The 27428-nt window shown below is 56.7% G+C and overlaps 2 protein-coding genes across 4 annotated transcripts in view; one reads left to right on the top strand and one right to left on the bottom strand.

The window, feature by feature from the left end:
* Positions 1 to 9542, bottom strand: part of WHAMM (WASP homolog associated with actin, golgi membranes and microtubules) — a 14709-nt gene extending 5167 nt beyond the window's left edge. The window contains exons 1-8 of the mRNA XM_045824775.1: positions 8759 to 9542; positions 7950 to 8123; positions 7149 to 7299; positions 5573 to 5742; positions 4798 to 4963; positions 2196 to 2383; positions 1067 to 1153; positions 750 to 845 (exon numbers count right to left, since the gene is read on the bottom strand). Coding sequence (XP_045680731.1) covers positions 750 to 845; positions 1067 to 1153; positions 2196 to 2383; positions 4798 to 4963; positions 5573 to 5742; positions 7149 to 7299; positions 7950 to 8123; positions 8759 to 9424 — 1698 coding nt within the window. The 5' untranslated portion in view covers positions 9425 to 9542. The remainder of the gene's footprint in view (positions 1 to 749; positions 846 to 1066; positions 1154 to 2195; positions 2384 to 4797; positions 4964 to 5572; positions 5743 to 7148; positions 7300 to 7949; positions 8124 to 8758) is intronic.
* A 6-nt stretch (positions 9543 to 9548) lies between these two features.
* On the top strand, positions 9549 to 27068 carry FSD2 (fibronectin type III and SPRY domain containing 2). Of its 3 annotated transcripts, XM_045824776.1 has the most exons (16): positions 10303 to 10418; positions 10540 to 10614; positions 11497 to 11700; positions 12601 to 12828; positions 14619 to 15378; positions 15526 to 15621; positions 16181 to 16411; positions 17610 to 17632; positions 18531 to 18652; positions 19495 to 19650; positions 20152 to 20286; positions 20957 to 21107; positions 21829 to 21962; positions 22905 to 23037; positions 24533 to 24709; positions 26166 to 27068. In XM_045824776.1, the coding sequence occupies exons 5-16, from the start codon at positions 14779 to 14781 to the stop codon at positions 26416 to 26418; spliced, it is 2211 nt and encodes a 736-aa protein (XP_045680732.1). In that variant the 5' UTR covers positions 10303 to 10418; positions 10540 to 10614; positions 11497 to 11700; positions 12601 to 12828; positions 14619 to 14778; the 3' UTR covers positions 26419 to 27068. The 3 variants fall into 3 exon arrangements, with proteins under 3 accessions (XP_045680734.1, XP_045680732.1, XP_045680733.1); XM_045824778.1 differs by lacking the exons at positions 10303 to 10418; positions 10540 to 10614 and adding an exon at positions 9549 to 10197; XM_045824777.1 differs by lacking the exon at positions 10540 to 10614 and having other exon boundaries at positions 10304 to 10418.
* The last annotated feature ends 360 nt before the right edge of the window (positions 27069 to 27428 follow it).

Here is a 27428-nt window from a genome sequence, read left to right on the forward strand (position 1 = left end):
CCTCGTTTTCTTAAAAACGGAAGGAGCACGTGAGTGCCTAGCACCGTGCCTGGGGCTGGCAGGCACTCGGTAGCGGTCGGAGCAGTTGAGTGAGTGTCCCGGGAAGAAAGCGGACCGTGGAGTGGGGTGTCGTGGTTTTTCACTCCCGGGGCCCCTCCCTGGCTCGTCCCTGCCAGGCAGCCGCTTTCCATCCAAGCCACGTGCCAGGGGCCCGTCTGGAGCGGGCTCCTGTCTCTCTGGGGACCACAGGGACCGTGTGTCTCTGTGACGGCGCCCCTGGGCGGGGGGGGGGTGTGCCGAGCACGAGTTCATGGTTTACCTTCACCGAGCTTACTGTTATTTTTAAATAAGTAACTGTGCACTTTTTACAGAAACGGATTCACCTTTAACAGAGCACTGAACTAGACTTAAGTCACAAAGTTTCCCTGACTGCACTTTAAAAAATTCTTCCCTGCAGAGGAGGAGAAAGCCAGCTCAGGCTGAGGGTGATGTCTCCCCCTGCTGGTGGGCACCGCGGTGGGCAGAGCCCGCGCCCCCAGGGAGGGGAGGGCGTGCGGCGAGGTCAAAACACCTCCTCGTTCTGCTATTGTTGGCTCTTACTTACACACGAAGAATAATGGCATTTGGGGAGCATTCTGTGTTCCAAACGATCTGTCCCTAATGCTTCCTCCTTTTCCCCAAGGAGGGGTGACCTCGATTTACTGCTTCAGAAAACGCAACCAAGGCCAGTAATTGGTGCTGGGACTCACCTGCTTAAATGCTCTCAGCCGCTGCAGGGTCTTCTGGCGCTCTTGGTTTATCCATTCTTTCTTCTTCTGCTCCTCTTCTTTTAACTTGTCTCTTTTCTATATGCAAACAAACGTACATTTCCTTAAAGTAAAAGTCTCGAGAGAGAAAGGGGCCGTAACCCGACATGATCGCCTCCTCCCACCCCACCACCACCACTGCCACCGCTGCCACCACCTCCACCGCCCCCTGTGCCTTCTGGCCGGGGCTCTAGCATCCGCGCAGCTAAGCCCGAGTGTCGCGTGATGCAAATCGAAAAGAGTTTCCTTTAGCAACTCACCATCTGGATACTGTGGTGCTGGTGGAAACATCTCACACTCTCCTCAGCCTGTTGCAGTCGGAGCCGATGATTTTCCTTGCACTGATCCTGGTGGAACAACACCAGTCACCCACAGGGTTTTCACCCTGACCGTGGGCCACTGCAGGGAAGGTTAAAAGGAGAGAGCGCTGCCCCTGGGCTGCCGCCTCAGGCACTGGCGAAGCCGGGGTTTCCGGAGCAGCTCCGGGGCCCTGCTTGCTGCCGGCTCAGCCGTGCGGTGCGGGGCTGGCGGGCCCCTGCAGGAATCGGCTGGCCCGTCACCAGGGCCGCAGGCTTAGCACTGGGAGACATGAAAAGGTGGATCCTTGACCCAGGGCAAGTGAGGGGGGGGGCACACATCTCCTCACAACGTCACGGACAGTCGTTATGCTTCCACACATGCCCCCCTGAGCACATCCAACCTACACACACCTGCAAAGTCATATTAAAAACAGTACTTCAAGCCCTGGCTGGCGTAGCTCAGTGGATTGAGCGCGGGCTGTGAACCAAAGTGTCGCAGGTTGAATTCCCAGACAGGGCACATGCCTGGGTTGCAGGCCATGGCCCCCAGCAACCGCACATTGATGTTTCTCTCTCTCTCTCTATCTCCCTCCCTTCCCTCTCTAAAAAATAAATAAATAAAATTAAAAAAAAAACCTACTTCAGTGCTGCTTAACCATTCTTAGCATGCCACCTTTTTATATAACCATGGAGTGACTAAGAGAAAAAGCACCAATTGTAAGGACTGAAATGAGCCTAATATTATCTCTGATTTTATGATCAACAATTTATGCTAACTTTTTGAATCCCCTCAACCCGATTATCAGAAGTTTTTACTTACTGTGATTTTAAGATACCTGTGTATGTAAGAGGCATTCAACAAATAGCTGTTGAACGAATTAAAATCTACAGATTACGATAAATGCTTAAATGCCGCAAGAAACAAAGAATCATTTTTAAGGAACAAAATTGTTCATATATTGTCATTGCAGCTGCTGGCATGCGTTACCAACGCACGGAAAATAAGGTCAAAGCCTCGTCTCCGAAGCCTCTTTATGGTTCCCGGAAGCAGAAGCGCCCGAAGGGGAGGAGGGAGAGCTGCGCCGCCCACCTTCCTGCTCCGGAGGTGGGCCCTCCGCGCGCAGATCCTGCCCCGCTTCTGCTCCAGCCGCTCGCGCCGCCGCCGCAGCTCCCGCGTCTCCGCGTGCGCGCCGTCCGGCAGCCCCGGGACCCGATCCGCGGCCTTCAGCTCCTCTGGACTCTCACACGGGTCGTAGTAGACAACTTCGTCCTGCTTGTCTAAAAAATATTTAATGACTCCTGACGGCATGATTTATTATGAAAACAGTGCATAAAAAATTTTTAAATGTAAGGAAAGTATCGATCATGTGGAATCCCACCACCCAGGGAGAACCACTGTTAACATTTACGTGTGTGTGTCCACACGCGTGTGCACACACGCACACACACAGCTACTCATGTCAATGAGCAGTTCCAAGAGGACATTTTCCACATAATGAAAGTAAAATTTTAATGGCAACACAGTATTCTCCAATTTAAACAATCTCAGTTGTTATAATGTTCCATTGGCAATTTTACCATGGACACCTCTGAATATAGAGCTTTGTGGACGTTTGTTATTGCTTCCTGAGACAGCGGGTACTGAAGACCCGTGATAACTACGGTCCCATTGCCCTCCAGGAAGGCAGCTTACATTCGACCAGCAGTACCTCACTGAAGTGCTTTGATAGTGTATCATCTTGATCACATACTGATTTTTAAAAAATACGTGCATGCTAATTGTTAACAAATTCAAGCCCTTCAGAAGCACAGTAAGTAAAAAGTGAAATTTTTCTTCTTCCGTTCCCAAACCTTTGGAATCCCAACCCAGAGAAAAACATTAACCATTTGGCATGCATCCTTCCAGATTAACTTTTTTTAAATGAAATTCTTCCTAAGTATGTAAAATGCTTATAACCTGAAACTGGTATGAAGTTTTCTGAATTCCTAGGACTAAATGAAATGTGCAGATCTATACAAAAAAAAATGCTAATCTTGGAAAAACTTTAGGGAAAAAAACACAAGGAAATGGAGAGACATACCATGTTCTTGGATGGGAAGATTCAAAATTGCAAAGATGACCATTCTCCCCCAGTTAATCTCTAATTTTAAGCACAATCCCAATAAAAATTCCGAGTTTTGTTTTTGCTCATTTGTTAGTTTGTTTTGACCTTGGCAAAGTGATTCTAAAGTTCATCTGGAAGAATAAAGGAGAACAGTCAGAAGCGCGTGGAACGGTAGAGTAACGAGGGAGCACGTGCTCTACGGGATGCTGGAATGCATCTCCAGGGACAACGGGAAGAGTGTGGCGCCAGGACCGAGAGCCACTCACAAGTCAGTGAAGGAAAATGACAACTGAACGTCATCACGGTGAACAGAGTAATGCTGGGCCTGAGACAGATAGCGAGTCAAAGCAGCAGCGATCGGGATGGCCAGGGACTTGGGCAGAAACGTCCGATTCCTACCCCACGTCAGAATAAATGTCATCTGAATTAAAGAGCCACATGGTCCTTTCAAAATCAGAAAAATACTAAAAGAAAAAAATAAGTAAAACTGCTGACACCGTTTTGGGACGAGGAGGAGGACTCTGCCAGGCATGCTACCAGAAGCGAAAACCACAGATTCCTTTGCCGGGTGTAACACAGAAGCAGGAAGGTGGAGAGATGGGACTCTGTGAAAATTAACCATTTCTGCAAGGCAGGGAAAAGCAAACGACAGGGAGAATTTGTTCGCAACGTATGACAAACAGCAGAGTAGTCCCCTTAATGTGTAAAGGAAACATGCAGAGACCATGGGCATTTAAAAAAATGGCCAGTAAACCTACACAATTGCGTCTGACATCACTTGTAAGTGGAAGAAATGAAAATTAGAAAATGCCTTTTTTTCCCTATTAATTAGGCAAAAATGTAAAAGAATGGGCAGCCTATGGGGAAACAGGTATTTGCATAATCTGCTGATGGGCGTGTCACTTTGCACAACCTCCCTAGAGGGCCGTGATGCTTGGCAGTGTGAGATTCAGATGTGAGAATGTATCAGAGGTGAGGGGAAATGCTCATCAAATGATGGCCGTTGTGCTGGTTCGACACGTTTGTCCACGTAAACTTTGCGAGGTCCTTGACCCACGGATCCCACCGGAGAGATCTGCCCCAAGGACACGACCTGCCCTCTACACCCACACGTTTAAGGGAGGCGTCTGCACCGCACTGCCATCCACAACAGTGAAAGGCGGAAAATCACAGTCGGTACAGCCATTCGACGGAATACTATGCAGCCATTAAAATTTTTTGAAGAATTTTGTTACTTAGATGGGATGATAGTTATTAAGTATTAAAGGAAAAAGAGGGGACTGAATAGGATATATATAGCTTTAATTTAAACATTGATATTTATATACATCAGGCTACAAAGCTCATCAGCAAATTGTTATTACTAAGTATGTCCACCCGATGGAACTGAGTTATTAAAGGTTTTCCTTTATTTTGCTGTCTGTTTAACAAGGACTATATTATTGAATAATAAAAATACTTAAAGGAAACTAGGAAATTTCAGTAGATATTTCAGATAATTTATAAGAAGAGGTTGATAATAAGGTCTGTATTTCCTTGAATGTATAACTTAAACATTTTAATATATATTTTAAATATAAATTGTACCTTTTATAAGTCTTTTAATAGAGTCCAACTGTGTGGTAAGTAGGATTTCTTCATATTTTAATATCTCAAATTTAACATCGTATAGTTCCAATTGAACTTCATAAAATTGTATTTCTAGTTCATCTACAACATCTATATTCTTTTCTTCTTCTGGAAGATCTTCCATCTTGTTTTCATGAAAAAAAAATAAGAGCAAGTTAAAATATTTCGTATATTCAAAGGGAACTTTCAAAGCATTTGAGCTATTTTCTATGCTTCGCTCAGTACCAAATATAAAAAAAGCAAATCAAGAAGAAACACTATTTCACTTAATGAAACAAAAATGCCCCATTCCACATTTTCACAAACACTTTATCTCCTCCCTGAAACACATGACAGCACTCGGGTTTGGAGGAAAATACATGTCACTGAGGCCTTCACAGCGTGTCCTGCTCAGAAGCCATGACAGTGCAGGAAGACAGGGAGTGACTGTGACCCCAGAATGCAGAACCTCTGACTGTTCTCAAGTTCTGCTGAGAACAGCGCTGGGCTGACATCGCGGTACATTCCCTCCTTCAGCACCGAGCTCACTGCTGTCAGCCAGCGACTCCTGCAATACAGTATTGCAAAACCACCCTGAGCAGAGGGAAACGTTATAGCCCATCTTCCCTGGTCCAGAAATTCTCATCCACCAGAAGATGGTGCTGGGATAGGAGAGAAAGCTCTTCTTCAAGGAAAGATGCTATCGAAAACCGAAGTCTGTTTCTAATACAAAGTCACCTGCATCTCAGCTTACCTTCCCCTGGATCCCAGCCCTTCTGTGGTTCAAACACAGCTCTTTGGCCCTCAGGAGCTGCAGCGTCTCTCGAGCTGACATCAGCTTGAGTCTTTCCAGCCTGGGAGCGGCGGTGGCCCAGGCCGCCTGGCCAAACCTCTTCTCGTCCTGCTCCATTTGCTTCTGCATCCCTGTCCGAGTACAAGGAGTAACTTAAAGCTTAAGTACAGCTCCTTAAAAAGTTAAACATCTACCCTGGGCTAATTCTTTTTTTTTATTGCCTCCCACATTACCGGCAAAACATCCTTTTTAAAAGAAAGTTAGTTTTAATGACTTTTTTGTTACCACACAAATAACACATGGTCCTTGATATAACATTTTAGATGTGTGATGTCTTTTGTTTTTTTTTTTTTAAGATTTTATTTTTATTTATTTTTAGAGAGGGAGGGGAGGGAAATAGAGAGAGAGAGAAACATCAATGTGCGGCTGCTGGGGGCTGTGGCCTGCAACCCAGGCATGTGCCCTGACTGGGAATCGAACCTGTGACACTTTGGTTTGCAGCCCATGCTCAATCCACTGAGCTACGCCAGCCAGGGTGTGATGTTTTTAAAAAGAGTAAAATAATCATGAATCTCACCTACTAGCAATTGCTTCTTACATTTCAGTACATATACTTCTAGACTCTTTCTATGTCTAGCTAGACAGACAGGATAGTTTGACCAAAAACCCAAATCCATGAGATCATCAGTCTTCTTTACAGGGTGGGGCAAAGTGGAATTACAACTCCTCATTTGGGAAATAATACCATAATTAATAAATAATAATGAAAGAATAAACTGTTTTGTATACTTAACTGTAAACCTACTTTTTCCCCACCCCTGTGTATCTTGTTTATTTCACTTCCTGTGTCATGGAAGTCTTGCCGCTCACAGAAACAGAGAATCGTGCTTAGTAGCTGTGTGGTGTTCTGTCCTGCTCATGTCCTATGACTTATCAAACTGGCTGACAGACAGTAAAGTGAGTTTTTTCCCTCTTTGGAACTGCCATCGACAAGGATTGTTTTAAGACAAAACAAACACCCTTTGCCCAGCTCACAAGGCCCCCCAGGGCCTCATCTTGCGGTCTCACCTGCAGACTCTGCCACCTGAGGACCGCACTCTGTTCCAGCCCCGCGGCGTTCTCAAAGTCCCTCACGCTGGCCAAGCTCCCTCAAGCCTTTGTCCATGCTGTTCCTTCTGCCTGCAACACTGTTCCCTCCCTTGTTTGCTCTCTCAAATTCCACTTCCCCTTCAGTTACCAGGGCAACTGCCCCTTCCCCGCCCTGAGGCCCTCGCTGACCACTCTGACGGAGCCTAGTGTTCCCCTCAGGCTCCCCGAGCCCTGTGTTGATTTTCCCCATGGGGCTTGTGGCCACGGCCACTTTCCCGAGCATACGATGGACGTGTCGCTAAGATGTGTCTCTCCTCGTCAGGCCGGACGGTGTCTGTTTACGCTGAAGCCCCAGGACCTACGGCCTGGGACTAAAGAGACACTCAAATGTGTGTCTCTTTAAAAAGGAAAACTATGTGTGTCCTCGTGTAGCATTTTCAATGATTACCTGCCAGTGCTTTCACTGTTTCTTTAAAGTAATTCACAGTGATGTCTTGAATGGAGACTACCGCTGCTTCCGCCCGTCTGGTCCATCCTTGGGCTTCCTTCCGCAGGGCCGCTATCCTTCTAGGGCCCAGGTCGTCCTCGTCCAAGGATTTCTTTAGAGAGAAAGGGAAATTGCACAAGAAAGAAAGACTAGTAATGTACAGCTATTAGGAAACTGAAAGCAAATTGCTCTCATGGATAATTTCAATGACTTTTATTGCTACTACTTAGTTAAGTTTCATGAATTCAGCAATTCCTTGTGGAGAATGAATAAGGTTCTACGTTGGGGACCACCTGGGAGACAAAGGGATATTCTGGGGCATCATGGAGGAAAAAAATATGCTTATTCTAACTAGTGTCTCAGGGCTCAACAAGATAAGAATGGTGACAGCGTCTACTAAAGTTTAAATCACTGAATTACAGTCCAGGACCTTGGCTACCTAAAGTTCCATCTCATTTCTGATGAAGCTGTATGTGTTTTTAGAGGCAGAAAAGGAGCTAAATAAGCATCACATCAAAAACAAGTCATCAGCGAAGAATGCGTCCAATCCTTGAAAATCTCTAGAAATCTGAATGTATTAAGAAGATGATCGATGTAAAATGTTTCCATTTTTATATCACTTTAATATATATATATATATATCATCTAAACATAAGGGTGAAACTAACAGTCCAACACAGACAGAATCTTCAATGTGACTAAAAAGAAATAACATGTGACAAAGAGTATATCAAATTAAGTAAAAACATAAAGAAAACATACCAAAATATCAAGCTTACATGAAGTCGCAAACTCTCGCATATCTCTGAATGGCTTCAGTAAATACTGGAAGAACATGGTTGCCAAGGTAACGAATTCCTGGTATGCTTCATCTTCTTCTCGGTAAACCTCCATCAGTGCCACCATGGTGCTGGCTCTCTCGCGCCCTTGAAGGATCTGGAAGGAGAAAAAGTACAGAAAGCTCAGGTATGAGCAGTGTTTATAAGACCACACCACACAAACAACACGAAGGAAACCTCAACGTTGGACACCTCAGTGCATCGAGGGAAAGCAGAGCTCAAAATCGTATCTCAACTGCGTACAAACTGCTTAAGAGAAAAGGACCTGAAAGACTCGTCAAATATGAACAGTGGTTATCTCTGCGGATGTTTCTTCTTCACTTTTATGATGACACAGGTTCTGTGATGCTGCGCTGTCTAGAACCTCGTAAGGACATTAGCGAGGTGCCTCCAAATACGTCAGCGTATAGGTTCGCTCAGCTCCCAGGTTCACGGAGCTGCCAAGCCCCCAGCGGAGACTCATTTAGAGTCAAATCGGTGGCTCTCGTCTCTGCAGAGCGCAAAACTACGCTCTAACTTAACACTTCCTCTGCCTGGGACTCCCACGCGCCCCGGCAGCATCCCCCTGGCTGCTCCCGGCAGGGGGCGCGCACCGGTGACCCTGCGCCCCCTTCACGTCAGACCGTGAACTTGCTCCTCGTGGAGCCTGTCTCTCGTGGAAGACCCCCACCCTCGCCCTGGTCGCCCTCTGGTGGCCCGGGAACGCTAACGCGGGTCCCGCCTGCAGCGTACCTGGCGCAGGCGCGCGTCCGCTTCGGCGAACCGCGCGCGCAGGGCGCGCTCCCGGAAGGCACGCGGACTCTCGCAGTCGGGCGCACCGCCCTCGGCCGGAAGCAGCGCGTCCCGCACGGCCGCGCCGCCGCAGCCGTCCGCGGCCAGGCCCAGGTAGCGCTCCAGCCGCGCGCACAGCTCTTGCAGCCCCGCTTCGCCGAGGCCCGCGCGCGCCGGCCACACGAGCTCCCACAGGCCCCAGGCGCCGCTACCCGCCTCCAGCTCCGGTGGCAGCGGGGGGAAGCAGTGCTCCAGCGGCGGCCACAGTGCCGCCAACTGCCGGTGCGCGCCGCGCAGCCCGGCGGCCGAGAGCAGGCCGGCCCAGCTGGGCGGAGACCCCGGCCGGTTCCCCTCGCGCCGCAGCTGGCGCTGCGCCGTGCGGTCGTGACAGGTCACCGCGAACTTGCCCTCCGCGTCGTTCCAGGCCACGAGAAAGCGCAGCTGGTGCCGCTCCGGCTCGGCGAACAGGTCCTCGCGGACCGGCACCCAGCCCTCCAGGCTGTCGGGCTGCTCGTCGTCCATGGTGCCGGCGGTCAGCGGCCCGGCCTTCTCGTAGCCCCAGCCACGGGACCGGCAGGTTCCTGCCGCGACATGTTGCTCCGGACTGTCATCGCGTCCGCGCCCCATCCCCGCCCCTCCTGCACTTCTGATTGGCTGGGTGTGGCTGGGAGGCTTCCAACGGCGTCCGGGATTGGCCGAGTCCTGGCCCAGGATGACCAATGAAAAGGCCGAGGGTCCCCCTGGAACCTTGCCCTCGGAGTCGCTCAGTGAAGCAACATCCCCCGGAGCCTGGGAATCCCAGTCTTGGCCTCGCCTTTGCTGCCGCGGTACGACGTGGGGAAGGGATTTGCCGGGTGAACGAGTTCCTGTGAACCCCTGGGAACCGGGCCTCCGCTGATTCCGTCGTCCGGGTCGGGGCGCCAGTGGATTCCTGGGACCTGCTCTCAAGGAAGGTGCAGACTTCCTGGAGACACCAGTCAATTAAACGGAAGAGTTATGTTTGGAACGCCAAGCACTGCGCAGTAGCCACGAACTTATTGTTATCAACTCAACAGGCTTTCAGGGAGGGTCCGCCGTGTGCCTGTTTGGGGGTGGGACACAGGAGGCATCCCAAAAAGATACCTGTCTTCAAAGCATGTTTCAGGAACCCTGTGTGCTGCCTCTTCAATTCAGAATTAAGGAAACTGAGTACTCAGCAAAGAAACTTGTCGTAAGGTACAGAGATCCTCCGGCCAGGGAAGACCACCTGGCTCCTGAGGACCTGGTTCAGAACTCGGGAAATGCGGTTTGCACGTGAGGACGGAGGGTGGGCTGGAGCTGGACCCATAGAAGCAGCGCGGACCGAGTCAGCTCTGGCCTCCGCCCGCCCGGGGGCGTGCCTGGCGGCCCCCGCCCTGCAAGTACGCTCAGCAAGGGCTAAGAGGGAGGGGAGGTGGGGAGGTGCCCAGGGAGCCACGGTTGGAACCCTTCACCAACACGGGGCTTTTGAGGGCTGGATGCAGGAACCCGTGGAGCAGCTTTTGAAGGTTCTGAACCGAGACAGCCTGGAAGCAGATTTGCACGTGCTGCTGTGCCCAAGGCGAACACAGCAAAGACCAAAGGGGACCAGGCGGAAGCCATGGTTAGGTCACGCTCCCTGCCCCCCCCCCCCGCCCTGCCCCGCCCCGCCCCGCCCCAAAGACGAGCTGAAGGCGTCTGGGTCTAAAGGTGCCTCTGTCCCGTGGTGCCCCGCCCCCTTTCAGTGCCTTCGTGGGACAGGGGTCCTCAGGCTTGGAACTGCTGCCCAGGCCTCGTGGGGAGAGAACCTTTTAGCTGAAGTGAGTTCTTTTTCCTTAAACTATTTTTTAACTGTTTGTTTTTTTATTAGAGAGGAGGGGAAGCCAGGGAAAAAGAGAGGCAGAGAAACTTTGTGCCTTGACTGGGACTCAAACTGGTGACCCTTCACTTTGCGGGGACGATGCCCCACCAACTGAGCCACACCAGCCGGGGCTCAGACTGTTTTGTAATATATTACCTTAGCTAATGTGATTTCCGCCAGTAGAGGCAATGCCGCGACGAACATTCCTATGCAGACATCTTTGAACAATCCTTAAAAGTTTTTTCACACTTGACATTTTATTTTGCTTCTAAATTTTTATCTCATAGATGCCCTGCAGTAATGGTATTTTTAAAAATGAGATTTTGATTGGGCCCCCCCCCCAAAAGCAATAGATGTAAAATAGGCTGAGATCAAGTCCCTGCAGGCAGACGTGTCAAGGAAACGGTCCAGGGCCTAGTTCATGCTCTCAGCTAATCAAAGAAAATACAGCCCTGGCTGGTGTAGCTCAGTGGATTGAGCGCGGGCTGCGAACCAAAGTGTCACAGGTTCGATTCCCAGTCAGGGCACATGCCTGGGTTGCAGGCCATGGCCCCCAGCAACTGCATATTGATGTTTCTCTCTCTCTCTCTCTCTCCCTCCCTCTCTCTCTCTCTTTTTCTCCCTTCCTTCCCTCTCTAAAAACAAATGAATAAAATCTTAAAAAAAAAAAAGAAAGAAAATACAAAAGTGTCAGAGTTAAGAGACCAGTGGGAGCAGGAGCGATCTCTCTGGAGAGAGCTGTTGTCGGGCTGGGGGAAGGGTTGGAAGTCCCCCTCTACCTCCGAGCTCTGGGAGGGGACTTCGAAGGGACCCCTCAGAGAGTGTGCCGTCTTTCCTGCAGGTGGGCCGGTGGTGGCCTGAGCCAAGAGGATTGGCTGTTTCAATGGCAGAGCCAGGGGAGGCGGCTGCACTGGGAGGCCTGCCTCCCAGAGTTCGCTGACACCGAGGATGGGGCCTGCTCCCCAAGATCCAGAAGTGGGTCCCAGGAAGCCCAGAGCCAGCAAGGAGTCACTTCCATCCTGCCTACGGAGAGCCAGCCTCGCGGGTGAGGGGGCCTCGCGGGAGAGGCCTCAGACGGGGCCCACCGGGGCTGAGGCCTGGGGGAGCAGGTTTCTCGGCCCGGTCGTGGGAACTTTAGGGGGAAAGCTCTCCGTGACGGGACACTCAGAGAAGGTCAGAGGCTGCTCGGGAGAGGGAGCGGCTGAGAGACAGAGAGCAACAGGCGCCTGCTAGCCCCAGAGAGCCTGCAGCTACACCAGCTGACACCCGCTCACACGGGAGCTGTCTTACCACCTTAGCCCCTCAGCCTGCCCCAGAGGAGTGGAGAAAGAGGCCCCCTTGTTCCTCCTTCCCGAGGGTGGGCTTTTAGCTAGAGAGGCCCCCCAGCCGGGGAGAGGAGGAGATCGCAATGCTGGCTACACTCAGTGTGACTTTTCGATTATCATGTTGAACCGTACGTTTAATTACTGAGCGGAGACTAGGTCTTCAACAGGCCCTAGCACTGTGTGACCCAAGAGGGAGCAGGAAATCGCCGGTCTGCTGGGTCTGTATCCAGAGGGGAGAACAAGTCCCATCCTGGGATAGACATGAAAGGAATTGTGGGGAGGGGGGTGGGGATTAAGTTGCATTCGATTGCCTTTGGAGCTGTGCTTGTTCAAAACCACTTTGGAAAAAGACCCTCAGCCCAGGCGGAAGGTGCACAGCACGTGGCTTTGCAAAAGCCCCCCTTCCCTGCGGGGCTGCGGCCGCCCCCCCGCCCCCAGCCCCAGCCCTCTATCCGTGCACAGCCACGTATCTGAGACCTTCGGGGGAAACCCGGGACTCAAGTCCCCATAGTGAGGACCAACCCAGCTGATGTCATCTGACCTCTCCGGGTGAAACTGGAGCAGAAGTGGCAGGTCTATATTTGGGCTTTCACTCACAGCAAGCCTGTTGCTATTTGCAGCCAGAGCCAGCTCGTGTTTCCGTCACCTTCACCGCCCGCCGGGTCGCAGAGCCCTGGTGGAACACAGGCAGGGGCGGCGCAGGGGCAGCACAGGGGCGGCTCACGGACACGCAGAGGTCACCGGGAGGGAAAGCCGGCCCAGCCAGGGTGCGGGTTTCCAGCCATCACCCGCGGCCTCGGTGGTGAATGAAGAGTTCGTGGACCCTTCAATTGGCAGGCAAGTTTTTGGTTAGTAATAATATTCTAATGCTATTTGTATCATTGAGCCCCGCTAACTTAATGCCTCAGTGTTAATGCAGTATCTTTCCCTTAGAGACCAGGGAGAGCGTGGTAGATTTCAGGGGTGTGAGTTACAGCAAACAGGGTGAGTGTTTTCTGTGCCTTTCCGGGACTGGGGATTCACTTTACCGGAATGCGGTGTTGGTGCAGGCTGCGAGAGCCTCGGGTGCTGGTGGTTCCTGCCCTGTGTCGAGAGTGTCTTTAAAAGTGCAGGGGCCCGTTTGCTAGAACAGTCTGGAACCCTAAATGTGCATGCTGACAAAGCACAATTCCGTGCTTTGGTTCAGATACTGAAAAACAGCCTTGTCATCATCTTTCACTGGTCGGTGCGTGCTCTGTCCTCCCGCACAAACGTGTCCGGTCGCACAGTGTCCGGTTGAGACGGCGCCCGTGAAGCTCACCGAACCATGCTGCACGACAGCACCGCCCACGTTTTCGCGCAGGGTTCTGCGGCTGAGGCTGGGGTGCATGGCCGAGCACCTAAAATATGAGGCTAAATTGTGCCCATCCGGGCTCACTTTTGGGGAGAGAATTCACAGCTTTCAGTGGATTCTCAGAGGCATCCACGACCCATAAAAGGTTAAGAGACATTTTGGAGGGGACTCTTCTAATTCAAGGGCAGGGACACACCCCCCACACTGCGCTTGCAGAAGTCGTTCTTATTTTTAACCGTAGCTTACGGCACAGAGGAGGCGCTGTCTAGCTAATGTATCCTTCCCAGACCGTGATTTATTACTTCACCTCTCTCAGCCTCAGTGTCATCGTGTCTAAGACGACAATTTATTATTCATGTTCCTTTTCCCTCCATCTCGGAACATTTCGTTTAGAAGCTATTTGAATATAAAAGTCATGGCTGGGGGGGAAGTTAGTCTTGCTTTTTAAATTTTCCTCACAATCTATTTCATATGTATGATGTTGGAATAGTTTAATAATATTTGTTTGTTTGTTTTTAAAGCATTTGGTTACCACAGGTTTTTAGAAAGGGGCGTCAGGAATGGATCATGATAATGGTTGCGTAACGTGGGGTGTTTACTAAAAATTACAGAATTGTGCACTTGAAACAGGTGACTTTTATGGCATGTAAATTACATTTCAATAAGGTTATTCTTTAAAGCTATTAGGGGATAAGATAAGCCGCTCAGGTGCTTCCTGGTTCTGTGTGGGCGTGTGTTGTTGGTGAAGCACTTATGCGGGTTGGTGAACATGGTACAACAATTCTGTGACTTGTGCAGTTAAATGGGAAAAATACCTGTCTCTCTAGACAAAAAGGGTCGTTTGGGTTTGTTTGTTTTTTTTTGTATATGGATCAGTGGTCTTTGGACTTCTCTTTGCTTGTGAACAGCACCCTTAGAACGTTTATATTATCTAAAAAAAACCCTCCGCCTGGCTGGCGTAGCTCAGTGGATTGAGCGAGAGCTGCGAACCAAAGCATCGCAGGTTTGATTCCCAGTCTGGGCACATGCCTGGGTTGTAGGCCACGGCCCCCAGCAACTGCACATTGATGTTTCTCTCTCTCTTTCTCCCTCCCTTCCTTCTCTAAAAATAAATAAATAAAATCTTAAAAAAAAAAAACCCTCCAGCAGGAGGCAAACTTTTCTGTACAGGTGGTTCGAGGTGCAGCCACACCCGAGCTGCTCAGACCATAGTTGTACAAACTGCAACTGCGTGGGGCCCGATCCAGGGACCGTCTCCTGCAGCGACCTCCTCAGAAACGGAGTTTTTCCCCTCCTGTGTTCCAGGACCCCCCAGGATATCCGCGGCTGACCGCCCAGGAGGAGTCCTTCTAGTGCAGAGGTGCTGCCCAGGGCTTCCCGAGCCACCGTGCAGGAGGGAGCTGGGGACGGGCCGGAGAGGGACAGGCCCCGCAGGGTCGCCCACGTGCACCCCTACGTGCACCCCATGGATCTGTACGACTCCGGGGACCGGCTGCAGGCCTTCCCGGCAGAGAGCGGGCGGATGAGAAGAGGAGCTGCCCCGGCGGAGGTGACCAGTGAGCCCAGGGGCGCAGCCAAGGGTCAGCCTCCGCGAGACCTTGAGGAGGCAGTGGATGAGCTGGTCCATCTGTACGGACTGGAAGAGGACGACGAACTGGCGGACGACGAACTGGCGGACGACGAGTTCGTTACCGAGAGCGCGCCCAGGATAGAGGTTTCGGAGTATGCTCCCCCGCACGTGGCGACGAGGGGAGAACCAGCCGCGCGGCAGACGGACTGGAGACTCGGCGGCGCCGAGGCCGCGGAGGAGGCCGACGGCCTGGGCTTCGGCGGGTGGGGCTCCGAGGGCCAGTGCCGGGACCTGCGGGAGGCCTACCGGTTCGCGCGCGGCCGCTCCAGCGAGGAGTACGAGTGCTACGTCATCCCGGAGGAGGAGGACGAGGAGGAGGCCGCCGACGTCTTCTGCGCCACCTGCAAAGCTCCGCTGAGAGCGGCGGAGAAGGAGCTGGAGGAGCACCGAGGGCATGAGGTGACGCCGCTCAGCAAGGCGCTGGAAAGCGCCAAGGTGAGTGGGTCTCGCTTCCCCTCCCTCTGGGTGTCGCGCCGGCATCCCGAGGGCTCCGGCGGGGGCTGAACCTCACGCGCCTGGCGCAGGAGGGGCGGGGGTGGGGAGGGCTGCGGCGCTGACCTCCGGCGATGCTCCGTCGGGCAGGACGAAATTCACAGGAACATGTACAGGCTGGAAAAGCAGATCATCGAGATGGAGAACTTCGCCAGTCACTTGGAGGAGGTGTTCATCACTGTGGAGGTGAGAGCACGTGGGTGAGCTGGGCGGACAGGTGCTGCTTCTCCCCTGGGGCCACGGTCCCCCTTCCCCTTCCTCTTAGCTGCTGTGAGAATCTGCGTGGTCCTGGCATCTGGACAACGCTGCCCAGGCATCAGGGAGTGGGGCAGGGGGTGCCGTCACGAGACGTTGAGAGCTCAGGTGGGCCTCTCCCGGGGCAAACGTCTCCACGTTAAGGTCCCAGGCTCCAGCGCAGGCAGACTCATCACCCATGATCAACTTGGTTGCTTGTCACGGCAACGGGAGGATGGCAAAGAGGGAGGTGGTGTGAGGGTGAGGAGCAGGGTGGAAAGTGGAGGGTGAAGAGCAAGACAGAGAGAGCAGTGCTTTCTGTTAGAGGTATCCTGGGACTCTGGCTGGAGACCCCTGTCCCAGCAGCCCCTGCACCCACCCCAGTGTCCAGGCTCAGGGTGACGGGGAGGGACGGAGGCGTCTCTGGGTGGAGACATTTTCGCGCCCCGGTGACTCTGTGGCTGACACGCCGCAGGCACCGAAAGGACGGCTGAGGTCCGCTGTCTTGCAGGAGAATTTCGGGAGACAGGAGCAAAACTTCGAGTCCCATTACAACGAGATCTTGGAAACGCTGGCCCAAAAATACGAAGACAAGGTGCAGGCCCTCGGGGAGAGGAAGAAGGAGAAGCTGGAGGCCCTGTACGCGCAGCTGGTCAGCTGCGGCGAAAACCTGGACGCCTGCAGGGAGCTCATGGAGACCGTGGAGGAGATCTGTCACGAAGAGAAGGCGGACTTCATCAAGGTCAGCCAGGGCGCGCCACGCAGCGGGGCCCCGGGGTGACAGGGCCCCCGCAGGTCAGACTGTCCCCTCCGCGCCTGGCAGTGCTGGGGTCGACTCTCACAGTCGGCGTCCATTGTATTCCGCTGGGTGTTCGCGACGGGGGGTTGTCACCCCCCAGCGGCCGGGCGGGCTCACACCCAGCTGACCCCTTCCCCCCACCGCTGCTCAGGCGGCGCCGGGGTCAGTCCCTCTGTCCTGGTCGCCAGGGATCTGTCCCCCCCTCCTCTTCCTGGAGCTGGGCAAACACAGTGCCCCAAGGGTTCTGGCCGCCTCCGATGGCCCCTCGGAGCTCTGGGAGAAAGCTGTCCAGGTTAAAAAGTCACCTCGAGATTTCAAATCTTCGTAAACTTAAATGTGCAAAAAAAATTTTTCTTAATTTCCTTGAATTCTAATGAAATCTGCCAGAAATCTGACGGCTGGGCTGTGGGGACTGCAGTCTCCCAGCCCGGCCCCCTCTCCTCACGAGGCCCCGCAGGAAGAGGGGGGTCCTGGTGTCCAGGATCTGCGGGGGTGCAGGGGGGCCCCCCAGCCTCTGGAGCTTCCTGTGTGTCTCTGCGGCCTCCGGGTTGACCGAGCCCACCCCGCCCCCTCAGAGCCCCACGGCGCCTCCTTCCAGCCCTGCTGGGGCCGAGGAGGGGCCTGGGCCTGGGCCTGAGAGCCGGCGGCGGCCCCTCGGGAGCCCTCAGCGCTCAGACCCTGCGAACCAGGCCCCACGTCCCACGATCCCACTGTGTCCCGAGACCGAACCCAGTGGGCAGGGGGAGGGATGCGCGTGAAGGTGTCCTCCCCGCTGCTCCTCACGGCGGGGAGAGGCTGGGGGCCGCCCGAGTGTCCGGCCCGCGGGGGACGGGAGGCCGGTTAGGCAGGCAGACAGCACAGTTCCCACGCCGAGAACCTCGAGGCGTCTCTCAGAACCTCCGCCGCCGCCGCAGAGACCGCCCACAGCGCGGAGAGAGAGTGCGCGAGTGGCCGAGCGAGGGCACATCTCATGGACCAAACTGCGCGGGCCTCTTCAGGGTGGCTTCGTTAGAGTGTGGGGTGCCGCCGGTGTTTCTCTGTTACCGGTTTCCCAGTTTTCTAATGTTTCCATCATTACATAGTTTTGAGAAATTATTTCCAGAATTGGTGTAACATTGTCTCCTTTCCTCCCCCTCTGTAGGATGCCATGGCTATGGCTGACAGGTAATAGTTCGTCCCCACGTGTGCCTTCCTCTGTCCCTCCCCCCACCCCACCGGAGTCCAGGGAGACGCGGTTCCATTTGGTTGTGTACCCCCAGTTTGGGCGTTCGTGTGTGACCCTAAGATCAAACAGCGCCGGCTGCCGGACAGTGGTGCGGGGTCACAGGACACCCCGGGACCGAACCTCAGAGTCTCAGGCTGGAAGGGAGCATGTGGTGAGGCCTAGCCGGCAGGCCCAGGGTCAGGTCTCCTCCACGAGCCCCTCACCTCTCCAGGAGGAGCTGAGACCCCCAGCGCGTCCCCAGTGTCCCCCAGCGGGGCCAGGGCCCAGACTGAGCTTGGCAGGAAGCGCACATGCCTCAGAGTCAGACGGGAGTCCGCGCCCTGCGCCCCCGCAGCCGTGGGTGTCCAGCCAGCCTGGGGCCCGCCTTCGTATCTGCAAACAGGGGCAGGTCTGCGGGAGTTAAATAACGCAGGGCACGAAAAGCAACTTGAATGCTGAAGCTTCCGGATACGACAGTTAAGACGTGGGTGCTGGCAGAGGCAGGCCAGTTTCAGGTTCTGTGACTGCCAGGAGCAGGTGCACAGGTGCAGGGAGACCCCGAGCCCTGCTCCACGGTCGGAAAGCCGAGTCCCCGGGGAGCCTGTGCCTCTTGGGCTGGGGTGGTGTCCGGGAGGGGTCTCCCAGAGGCTGTGGACCCGCAGCTCGGCGGTGCATGCCTGCCCACTCCCGCCTCTCCCCTCTGGGGCACGGATCCGCCCCGCCCGTCCCCGCCGGTGGCCCTCCTGCGTCAGGCACAGGAGCAGTGGGCCCTCTCCATGCATGGCCCGCGGCCCAGCCCAGCGATGACCCAGGGAAGCCGCGCTCCATCCTGGTCAGCGTGTCTCTTCCCACCAACAGACTCAGAGAGTTCCTGGAAACGGAGACCAACGTGGACGTCTCCACGCAGCCGGCCCTGGAGGACCAGACCCTGGACTTCTCCGACGTGGAGCAGCTGCTGGGCTCCATCAATGCCGTCCCAGGTGCGCCTCTGCCCTGCGGCGGGTGGCATGCCCGGCACCCCAGGGCTTGGAGGGAGCCGCTTGGACGGCCAGGAAAGTCATGAAGGTCTAGGAACGAGTATTTCTGCCCCCCTAGCTTCGTGGTCTGTCTTCGTGGCCAGTGAGGGTGGAGACAGAGGCTGAGCCCCAGGGTGAGTGCCTGTTCTCACTCTCCAGGGAGCCAGCGCCCGGCTCGGGGAAGTCCAGAGTGGTTGTCAGCGTTGGTAGTTCGCCCTCCTCGTAGACAGACACCTGCCTTCCCGTCTGACTTACACCAAACAGGGGCCCTGCATTTTATGTCCTCAGCTCGCACGGGGGTTGAGAGATGAGCTCGGGAACCCGATGGAGCTGGTGCGAGTCCCTGGCTGTGTGACCCTAGGCAGCTTACTCAACCTCTCTGAGCCTTCGTTTCCTGGTCTGTAAAACGGACGTGATAATCCCCGTGGGGACAGGGTGAGAGTTAAACGAGGTGCTGCGTGTGCAGCCTGTCACATGGTGCCAGGTAGCTAGCGCTCAGACGTGTCACTGTGATTACATACTCCAGAGAATGATACTAGAATTCAGCGATTTTTTTAAAAAATATATTTTATTTATTTTTAGAGAGGGGGGAAGCATGGGAGAAAGAGGGAGAGAAACACTGATGTGGGAGAGAAGCATTGATCACACGCTCCGGCCCAGGGGCCTGGCCTGCAACCCAGGCGTGTGCCCCCTGCTGCGAATCTAAACAGCAATCTCCTGACGGGTGGGACAACACCCAGTCTGCCGAGCCACACCTGTCGGGGCTGGAACTCGGGGTGTTGACCTTCCTCCTCCTCCTCTCCCAGCCCCTTCCGCCCCAGTGATAAACCCACAGGCCCCCAACTCCGCCTCGGGCTCCTCGGTCCGCGTGTGCTGGAGCCTGTGCTCCGACGACACGGTGGAGAGCTACCAGCTGTCCGGCCGGCCGGCGCGGGACGGCGCCCCGGGCAAGGGCCAAGCAGGTGAGGCTCTGCCGGGAACACGGTCGCGCCCTGGAATATGGCTAAGGCCGCTCAGAGGCCCTGGCAGTGGGGAAAGTGGGGGTGAGGGGCAGGGGGGCGCATCTGCTCCCCCAGCGCCTTGGAGGGGAGTTCCCTCATCAGGGAGCTACCCAGAGGTTGTGAGGCCGGCAGGCGGGCGGGACAGAAGGGGCTGGAAAGGCACGTCGGGGCCTGGCTGGGGTGGCATGGGTGGCCAGGGCCGCTGTCCAGGGGGGGTCCCATCCTCCGGGAGGCACTGGGCTGGCTCACACGGCACAGCTGTGCCCCTGCCCTTCCCGAGCCCGGCGGCCTCCAGTTTGCTGCTGTCCCATTGGCCAGAGCCAGTCACATGGCAGGGGTGTGTGCACAGGGATGGGAGGAGTCTGTGGCGGGTCTTGGGATCTCCAACTTGGGATGCAGCACGATGTGAATGAGGAACCTCTCGGCCCGTTTGGGGGTTGAATTCTTCTTCTTTCCTCCCAGAGTTTACGATGACCGTCAAAGAAACGTACTGCTCAGTGAGGAATCTCGTGCCAAACACCCAGTATGAATTTTGGGTCACAGCTCAGAACGGGGCCGGCGTCAGCCCCGCCAGCGAGCGTGTGGTGTACATGACAGGTGAGGCAGCCGTGCATCCCCGGCAGAGCCTTCCCGCCCGGGGGAAGGGGCTGGAGTCACGGCCCTCCTCATGGGGCGGGGGTTTGGGGTTCATTTCCATGGATGGAGGTAGCTGTGTATTTTTTTCCCTTGTATTTAACACACCAAATCCTCGTGCCTGGTGTGGCAGGGACGTTTTCTCACGGCTGGTGTCTGGATGTCAGAGACCACTGCCCTCGGTCACTGGACTGTTTGAACCTGGCAGCCCCCCCTCCACCCCAGGCACCCCAGACCGTCCAGCTGCTGTAAGAGGACAGTGTAGAGGGGGCAGCGCACGGACCACGGCCCATGTCTCGGGTCCGTGGGGCGCGAGTCTGGAGCAGGCTGGCCTGGTGCCCGGGCGGCTGTCTCTCTGCTGTGTCCTCCGTGGAGGAGAGGGGTCTCTTCTGTACCAAACCTCCTCCACTCTATGTATGACCCAGTCACCGCCCCCCCCCCAGACTCCAGGTGCCATCGGCTGGGGACGAGGTTCCAACACGGGGATTTGAGGGTACGCACATTTGGTCTGTGGCCCGTGGTCTGCTTTTCGTGCCCTGAGTGTCTTTTGTGGGAGGAGGGGCTGGGCTGTCCGAGCTCCGGCCCAGATGGCCGGGTGTGAACGATGGTGGCCCCTCCCTCTCTCTGCGTGCAGCGCCCGCTCCCCCCGTCATCAAGAGCGGCGAGGTGCGGAGCTGCGAGGAGGCCGCGCTGATCCGCTGGGAGTCCGGGAACCTGGGTCCCGTGGACTCGTACACGGTGGAGCTGACCCAGGCAGAGATGCCGGGAGCCTCGGGCGTGACCGAGTGAGTCACGGGGCCCTTTGCTGGGCTCAAGGAACCCACTCCCCCCCACACACACACACGCACGGGGACACAGCTCAGGGAAGGTGGGGAGCCTGCAGAGCAGGTCGGAAGTTGCGGCCCGCAGGCACCTAACGTTCAGGCTGCTCAGTGTTCGTGGGAAGGGGCAGGAAGGCTGTCACCGGGGGTGACGGTGAGTGACACGTGGGGAACCCTCGGGGGTGCCTTCTCATCCTGAAGGTCTCCCACCTGCCCACGCGGCGAGCTCCAGGGCCCGGTGGCCCCAGGGCCTGTGCTGGGCTCGGGGACGGGACGGGACGACACATTCCCTGCCCTCATGGAGGTGGCGGTCGGGCGGGGAAAACAGACCAGAGACGAGCAAACGAACAGGCGCACGAGACGTTCCCTGGAGGGAAACTAAGTGCAGCGGGACGGCAGTGGCCACGGAGCCGGGAAACCAGTCAGGGCAGAGTGGAGGGGGGCGGGGGTGGGTTAACTGAGACAGAACGGGCGGGGAGGACGGAGGCCCCGGGACAGCGGGTGCAGGGAGGCTCCCGGGAGAGGCAGCCAGACGGACAGAGGGACGTGGTGGGGGACGGAAACCCTCCCCGCTGGAGGGGAGGGGGAGGGGGACGGCCTGAGGCGGGAACAGGGGCGGTCAGTGCACAGAGACCGTCGTGTCCGTGGTGGACCGCGGTGACCGCGGCTCTGCCTCCTCGCCCAGGTCCGTCGTGGGCGTCCCCACCTGCGAGTCGCTGGTGCAGCTGCAGCCCCGGCGGAGCTACACGATCTACGTGCGTGCCCTCAACGTGGGGGGCCCCAGCGCCAGGAGCGAGCCCGCCACGGTCCACACCACAGGTCTGGGCCCCCGGCCGCACACTCTCGGGGCCCCACGGGGCCACCCTGCGGCAGACCCGGCGCCGCTGCGACCTTGTCGGGGGACAAACACGTGTTCACGGACAGGGAGGCCAGGCCGGGAAGGGGCTCAGGGGTGGTCGGAGCCCTGCAACCGCCTTTCACAGACGGCTGGGGGGTGGGGGCTGGGGCCTGAGTTGCACAGCAGTTGCCTGGGCAGGTGCTGGAGCTCAGGGTCCTTCTGCACGCCCCTCAGGGACTGGCCACACTGCCCCCAGGGGGCCCGGTCACCTCACACCCCACGCAGCCTGGACGCCACCGCGGGCGGCGTCTCTGTGACATTCCAGGGAGAGCCGTCGCTGGGGCTGTGTCCCAGTTCCTGCCGTGGGCCCAGCCCCTGGCCACCCCCCTCTTCCGGGGCCCTCTCTGGCCCTGGTGGGTGCCCACACTCTCCAGTCCAGCCCCGCCCCCTCCTCACTGGCCATCATCATGTCATCATGTTGTCACATTGTCACATGTCACGTCCAGGTCTGAAGTCAGCAGGGACATGGCTGGAAACATCCTGTCCGTCTCCCGCTGTCCCGGCACAGCTGTGGCTCTGGGTTCTGAGCCTTTGCCAGCTGCTTGCTCAGCCTCCCTCGCCTCTGTCTCTTCGTCCACAAATGGAAGGAAACAACACGTGTTTCCCAGGGCGGTTGCGAGGGTTGAATGAGACGAGACGTGCAAAGTGCTGAGCTCGGGCAGGGCCCAGCCCCGGTGCAGCGCCCCCTGGCCCCATTAGCACGAGGGTGGTGTGGTGCAGGGAGGTGTGGCCGCGGTGTCCCGTTCAGGAGGCTCAGCCGCGACCTGCAGGGCGGCCCGCGCCTGTGCTGCTGCGGCGATGCGGAGCGGGGAGTGGGGACGGGCTGCTGACCGCCTCCTGGGTTCGCGCCCCGCGCCCCGCAGGCAGCTGCTTCCGCCTGAACGCGCACACCTGCCACCCCTGGCTGACGGTTTCCGAGGACGGGCTGACCGTGGTGCGCGGTGACGGCAGAGCCCCTGCGAGGGAGCCGCCCCCCAGCGACGCCCGCTTCACCAGGTAGGTGCTGTCCCCGCCGCTCACCGGAACATCCCGTGGACCTCCCTGAAACACGCCATTGTTCAGGCGGAATCGGATCGACGGCGGCCGCCCTGGAGGGGGAAAGAACTCCCAGGCGTACATGAGGGGATGGGGGCCCGGTGGTGAGGACAGGCAGGTGCGGGCAGAGGGGACCCGCGGTGGCCACCAGGTGCAGCCGTGCTGCGGGCGGGGTTGCTGGGGGGACGGGGATGGGGCTCCGCGTGGCGGGCGGCAGGGCGCCCCCCAGAGGCGGCTCCGCTGGAACCAGGGGTGTCCAACCCTCCACTGGCGGGCCGCATGGGGCTGTGAATGCGGCCCAACACGAAATCCTAACTGTACTTAAAGCAGGAGTTTTTTGTGTGTGTGTGATTACGTGTCGCAGTGTGTTTAACGTGCGGCCCAAGACAACTCCCCTTCCAGTGCGGCCCGGGGACGCCAGAAGGTTGGACACCCCTGGCGGAGCCGTGCCTAGAGCTGGTACTCAGTGATGTTGGAACAATTGATTTATACCTTACTTCTCCTTACTTCTTTCTGGAGACTTAAAGATTTATAGCAGGGGGCAATATGCACCGGTGAAGCAGAACACGCAAAGCGTGGAAGAAAAGGAAGGGCCCAGGTTAACTTTGGGGCGAATTTTGTTTCCATGGTTGAGCGTGAATGGCTCTGAGCTTCCCGGTAGTCACGGCAGAAACTGGTCTTGGCAGGCTGATGTTGGAGCCGGGAGGGTCTGCTAGGGAGGAGAAGAGGCTCCTCTCTGGGGGCGGGAAGGGCCCGGATGGAGAACTGCTGCCCCCCCCCCATTCCCCATCCTAGACTGTGCCAGCAGCTGGCCCTTCCTCCGGCCTTTCTACTGTGCACGTGCTAAGCACCTACTGTGTGTGTCAGCGTGAAATAGGACCACACACGGTGCAGGAGAAAGCACCCTCATCCTCTCCGACCTCTGCCCTTTCTGCCCAGGCTTGGGGGCACGGAGGTCCGGAGAGGGCAAGGGGAATAAGAAGCAATACAGGTCTTGCCTGTGTTAAAAAATAGTATTCCATGGAGTACATTTTGAAGATTTTACTGGCTTTAGTCATCAGTTCGTGAGTTGGGCAGCACCCCATCGACAGAGAGGAGCTGCGTGGCGCTGTGCAAAATGAAAGACTTTGGGGTTCACTTGACACTTGAGTTCTGCGAGGTTTCAGTCCCTTTTTTTTTTAATGAACAAATGAACCAAACCCTTGCTTTTGTTACCAGAAAGCCCGCAGAACCTTATCTGTGGGTGTGTCTCCTCTTCCATCTCCAGCAGTGTAATCATCTCATCCCCTGCGCCAGTAGGGCGAGGGCTCGGGATGCGCCCCTTCGCAGGTGAGGCGCTCACCCCTGCCACCCCGCGCACAGACCACCTGCTGACTGACGCAGTGGGCGTCCCTCGCCGGCACAGCCAGGCGGGGGTCACCTCCAGTCACGTGTGCCCCCCCCTTTCCCCCACCAGGTGCGTCGCCGCCATGGGGAACCTAGTTCCGGTCCGCGGGCGCCACTACTGGGAGGTGGAGGTGGACGAGCGGTCGGACTACACGGTGGGCGTGGCCTTTGACGACGTCCCTAAACAGGAGGACCTGGGAGCCAACTGCCGGTCCTGGTGCATGCGGCACGTGTGGGCGCCGCCAAGGTAACGTGCAGCGAGGCCCATGGTCGCTTCCGGAAGAGCTTCCTGGCGGGAGAGGTTCTCGCCAGCAGCCGCTGGCGCCGACAGGGTGCGTTAGAAAACGTTCCGAGACATTCGGACGCGTTCCCCGCCCCTCCCCCGGAGGCCCAGCCCAGAGGGCAAGGGCCGCTTTGGGTGCTTTTCCTCCGGATGGAAACAGCTCAGGCTCCTAGGGGGCGTCCGTGCCGAGCACCGTACACGTGCTCGCTCGCTCACCTCTCACAGGCGCGCCGTCCCCTGTGACAAGCAGGAAAGCTGAGCCGCAGAGCGGTGCGAGGACCCACCGCACGGGCATCCAGAGCTGGGACTCCACCGCAGGCGGCCTGGCCCCAGGGTCGGCTTGCTCAGCGCGGCCCTCTCGACACGGGGCAGTCCCACAAAGCAAGGGACAAGGGACATTTTCAGACTTGGAAGGCCATGGTTGCAATCTCTCTTTAACTCACAAATGGCCAAAAAAAATTCGCCATGCCACTTTCCCCGCACCCTGGTCCCACGGGACCTGTGACCCGCGCTGGCCCACTGGACCCTATTGACCTTTCCTCCGCCGCGCTGCACCCGTGAGCCGCCCTGGCGGTTAGACGTGGTTAAACCAGGGCTGGAGCAGAAGCTCGTCCGGCCCCAGCTGGGACAGACGCACGAGACAGACCGTTACTAGGGGAGGACGGGGGTGAGGTGCCCTGGCTGACTCGGGTGTGTGGGTCCGCAGTCGCAGACTTCACTGGTGGGGGGAGGAGGGGGAGGGAAGGGCCCTCGTGGTTCTGGGGCTGCTCAGGGAAGAAACGAAGCTGAGGGAGATGGGAGGGCTGGGCTGCACGTCCAGCGTCAGTCCCAGGCATGCACGGAGCAGCTGCCGGCGCCCGCAGTTCTTCCAGCGCCCGCAGGTGGCAGGCTGGGGAGTCCCTGGGGCTGGTCTGCGTCTCAGCCGGTTCTCAGCGCACCCAGGACAGTCACAGGGAGGGTGCTGGAGCCACAGGACCCTGACCGGTGACGGGCCCCCGGGAACCCTGCTGCTTGAGGGTCTGGGCGCCGGGGGCCTCCAAGCCCTTACGCGCAGACGGCACCGAGGGGCCGTCACGGGAGAGGCGAGGGCACTCCCCGCTCCCCGTTTCAACTCCCTTGTTACAGAGGATTTTCGACCTCGGGATCCAAATGTTTAAAACCTGCGCTGTATCTATCCAAATTTGGATAATACAGTACGTAAGTTTCTTGGCTTAAGAGGTTGCTCAGAAACAAAGCTTAAACATGCACGTTTCTTAGGGCAATTTCAGAGAAGAGCACAGTTACAGAAGTAGCCTGTTACTTTGGTGGTCACTAGTAAAATGACACACAGAAGTATCTCAATACAGCCACATAGAATGTGCTGTAAATGGCCCATCTACAGAATTCCCAAAGACTTCTTACGTCAACCTTTGATTTTCAGGCATAAGTACGAATTTCTACACAACAAGAGGACTCCGGATATAAGAATAACAGTTTCCCCGAAGAAGATCGGAGTTCTGTTGGACTACGAAAACTCCACACTGTCCTTCTTCAACGCGGACACTTCTCAGCACCTGTACACGTTCGGCTGCCAGCTCCAGCAGTTCGTGCACCCCTGTTTCTCTTTGGAAAAGCCGGGGCGCCTAAAGATACACAACGGCATTGCGATGCCCAAGCACGTCTCCCTCTACTAGACGGGGCGCGGGTGCCCCGTGCCCTGCCTGCCTTCCGACCTGCCCCCCTCCGCCACTCACGCCTCCGCACGCCAGCACTGTGCGCCCAGCGCGGCTGCGGCTCCCGCGCCGCCCGGCCTGGGTGTGGTCCTGTGCACTGCCACCCGCGTGATGCTGTGACTCGCGTCCAGGCCTGGCTGTGAGACGAGGGCTCAGACTGAACGCACTGAGGTTCTTCGGCTTGTCCGACTGCGTTGGCCTGTTTGTGTGTGTGCAACGTATCTCCGTCTCCAAGGCCGACGGCTTGGGGGCGGGGCGGGGGGGGAGATGCATGTCAGTGGCTGCAGCAGCCCCAGCGTGCTCCTGGCGTCTCATTTGCCAGCCGAGGACAGACCTGAGGGCAGGTCGTCCAGAGAACCGGGCACCCTGTGGCCTTCTCCTCCTGCCTCCCCGGTGGTCAGCAGCCTGTGCTGCAGTCTCCCCCACCGTACACCTTTACAACACCCTGTTCCTCCCTCAGAGCACTGACCCCGTTCCAGTTTGGAACCGACCTCTCTGTCTAATCCCCTGGGGGCAGGGACAGTGCGTCCCGTTCCTCATTCAGTCCCCCAGGGCTAACACAGAGGGGCGCACCAAGCACCTGTTGAATAAACGAGTGTTTCGTTCCCCCAGCCGCTGCTCTCGGGCCTCGCTGCTCTCCGCGGCAGGGGCAGCCCTGCAGGGGACAACCTGGCAGGGAGGCGGTGTGAGGGGGCGGGAGGGCCCCTGCGCCTGAGGGCAGCGTGGGGAAGATGGGACGCTACCAGCACCGCACACCTCCCTGTCCCGCAGTCTCCCACACACGCGGTGCCCCCTGCCCATGCACATCTGGTGGGGAGGCGGGCGGGAATAGGAAACGTGAGCTGTAACCGACCCCAGGAATGTCCCGTAACGGGAAAAGAGCCAGAATTGAAATGGAGACCTCGGTCTGATTGCTGCTTTGTCGTTAACCTGCCCTAGAAAAGTCACTACCTTCCAGAGCTTTCCTTTCC

This window comes from Phyllostomus hastatus, unplaced genomic scaffold (genome assembly GCF_019186645.2).
Source record: "Phyllostomus hastatus isolate PE091 unplaced genomic scaffold, TTU_PhHast_1.1 phas_scaffold_555, whole genome shotgun sequence".
In the NCBI taxonomy this organism is placed as follows: Eukaryota; Metazoa; Chordata; class Mammalia; order Chiroptera; family Phyllostomidae; genus Phyllostomus; species Phyllostomus hastatus.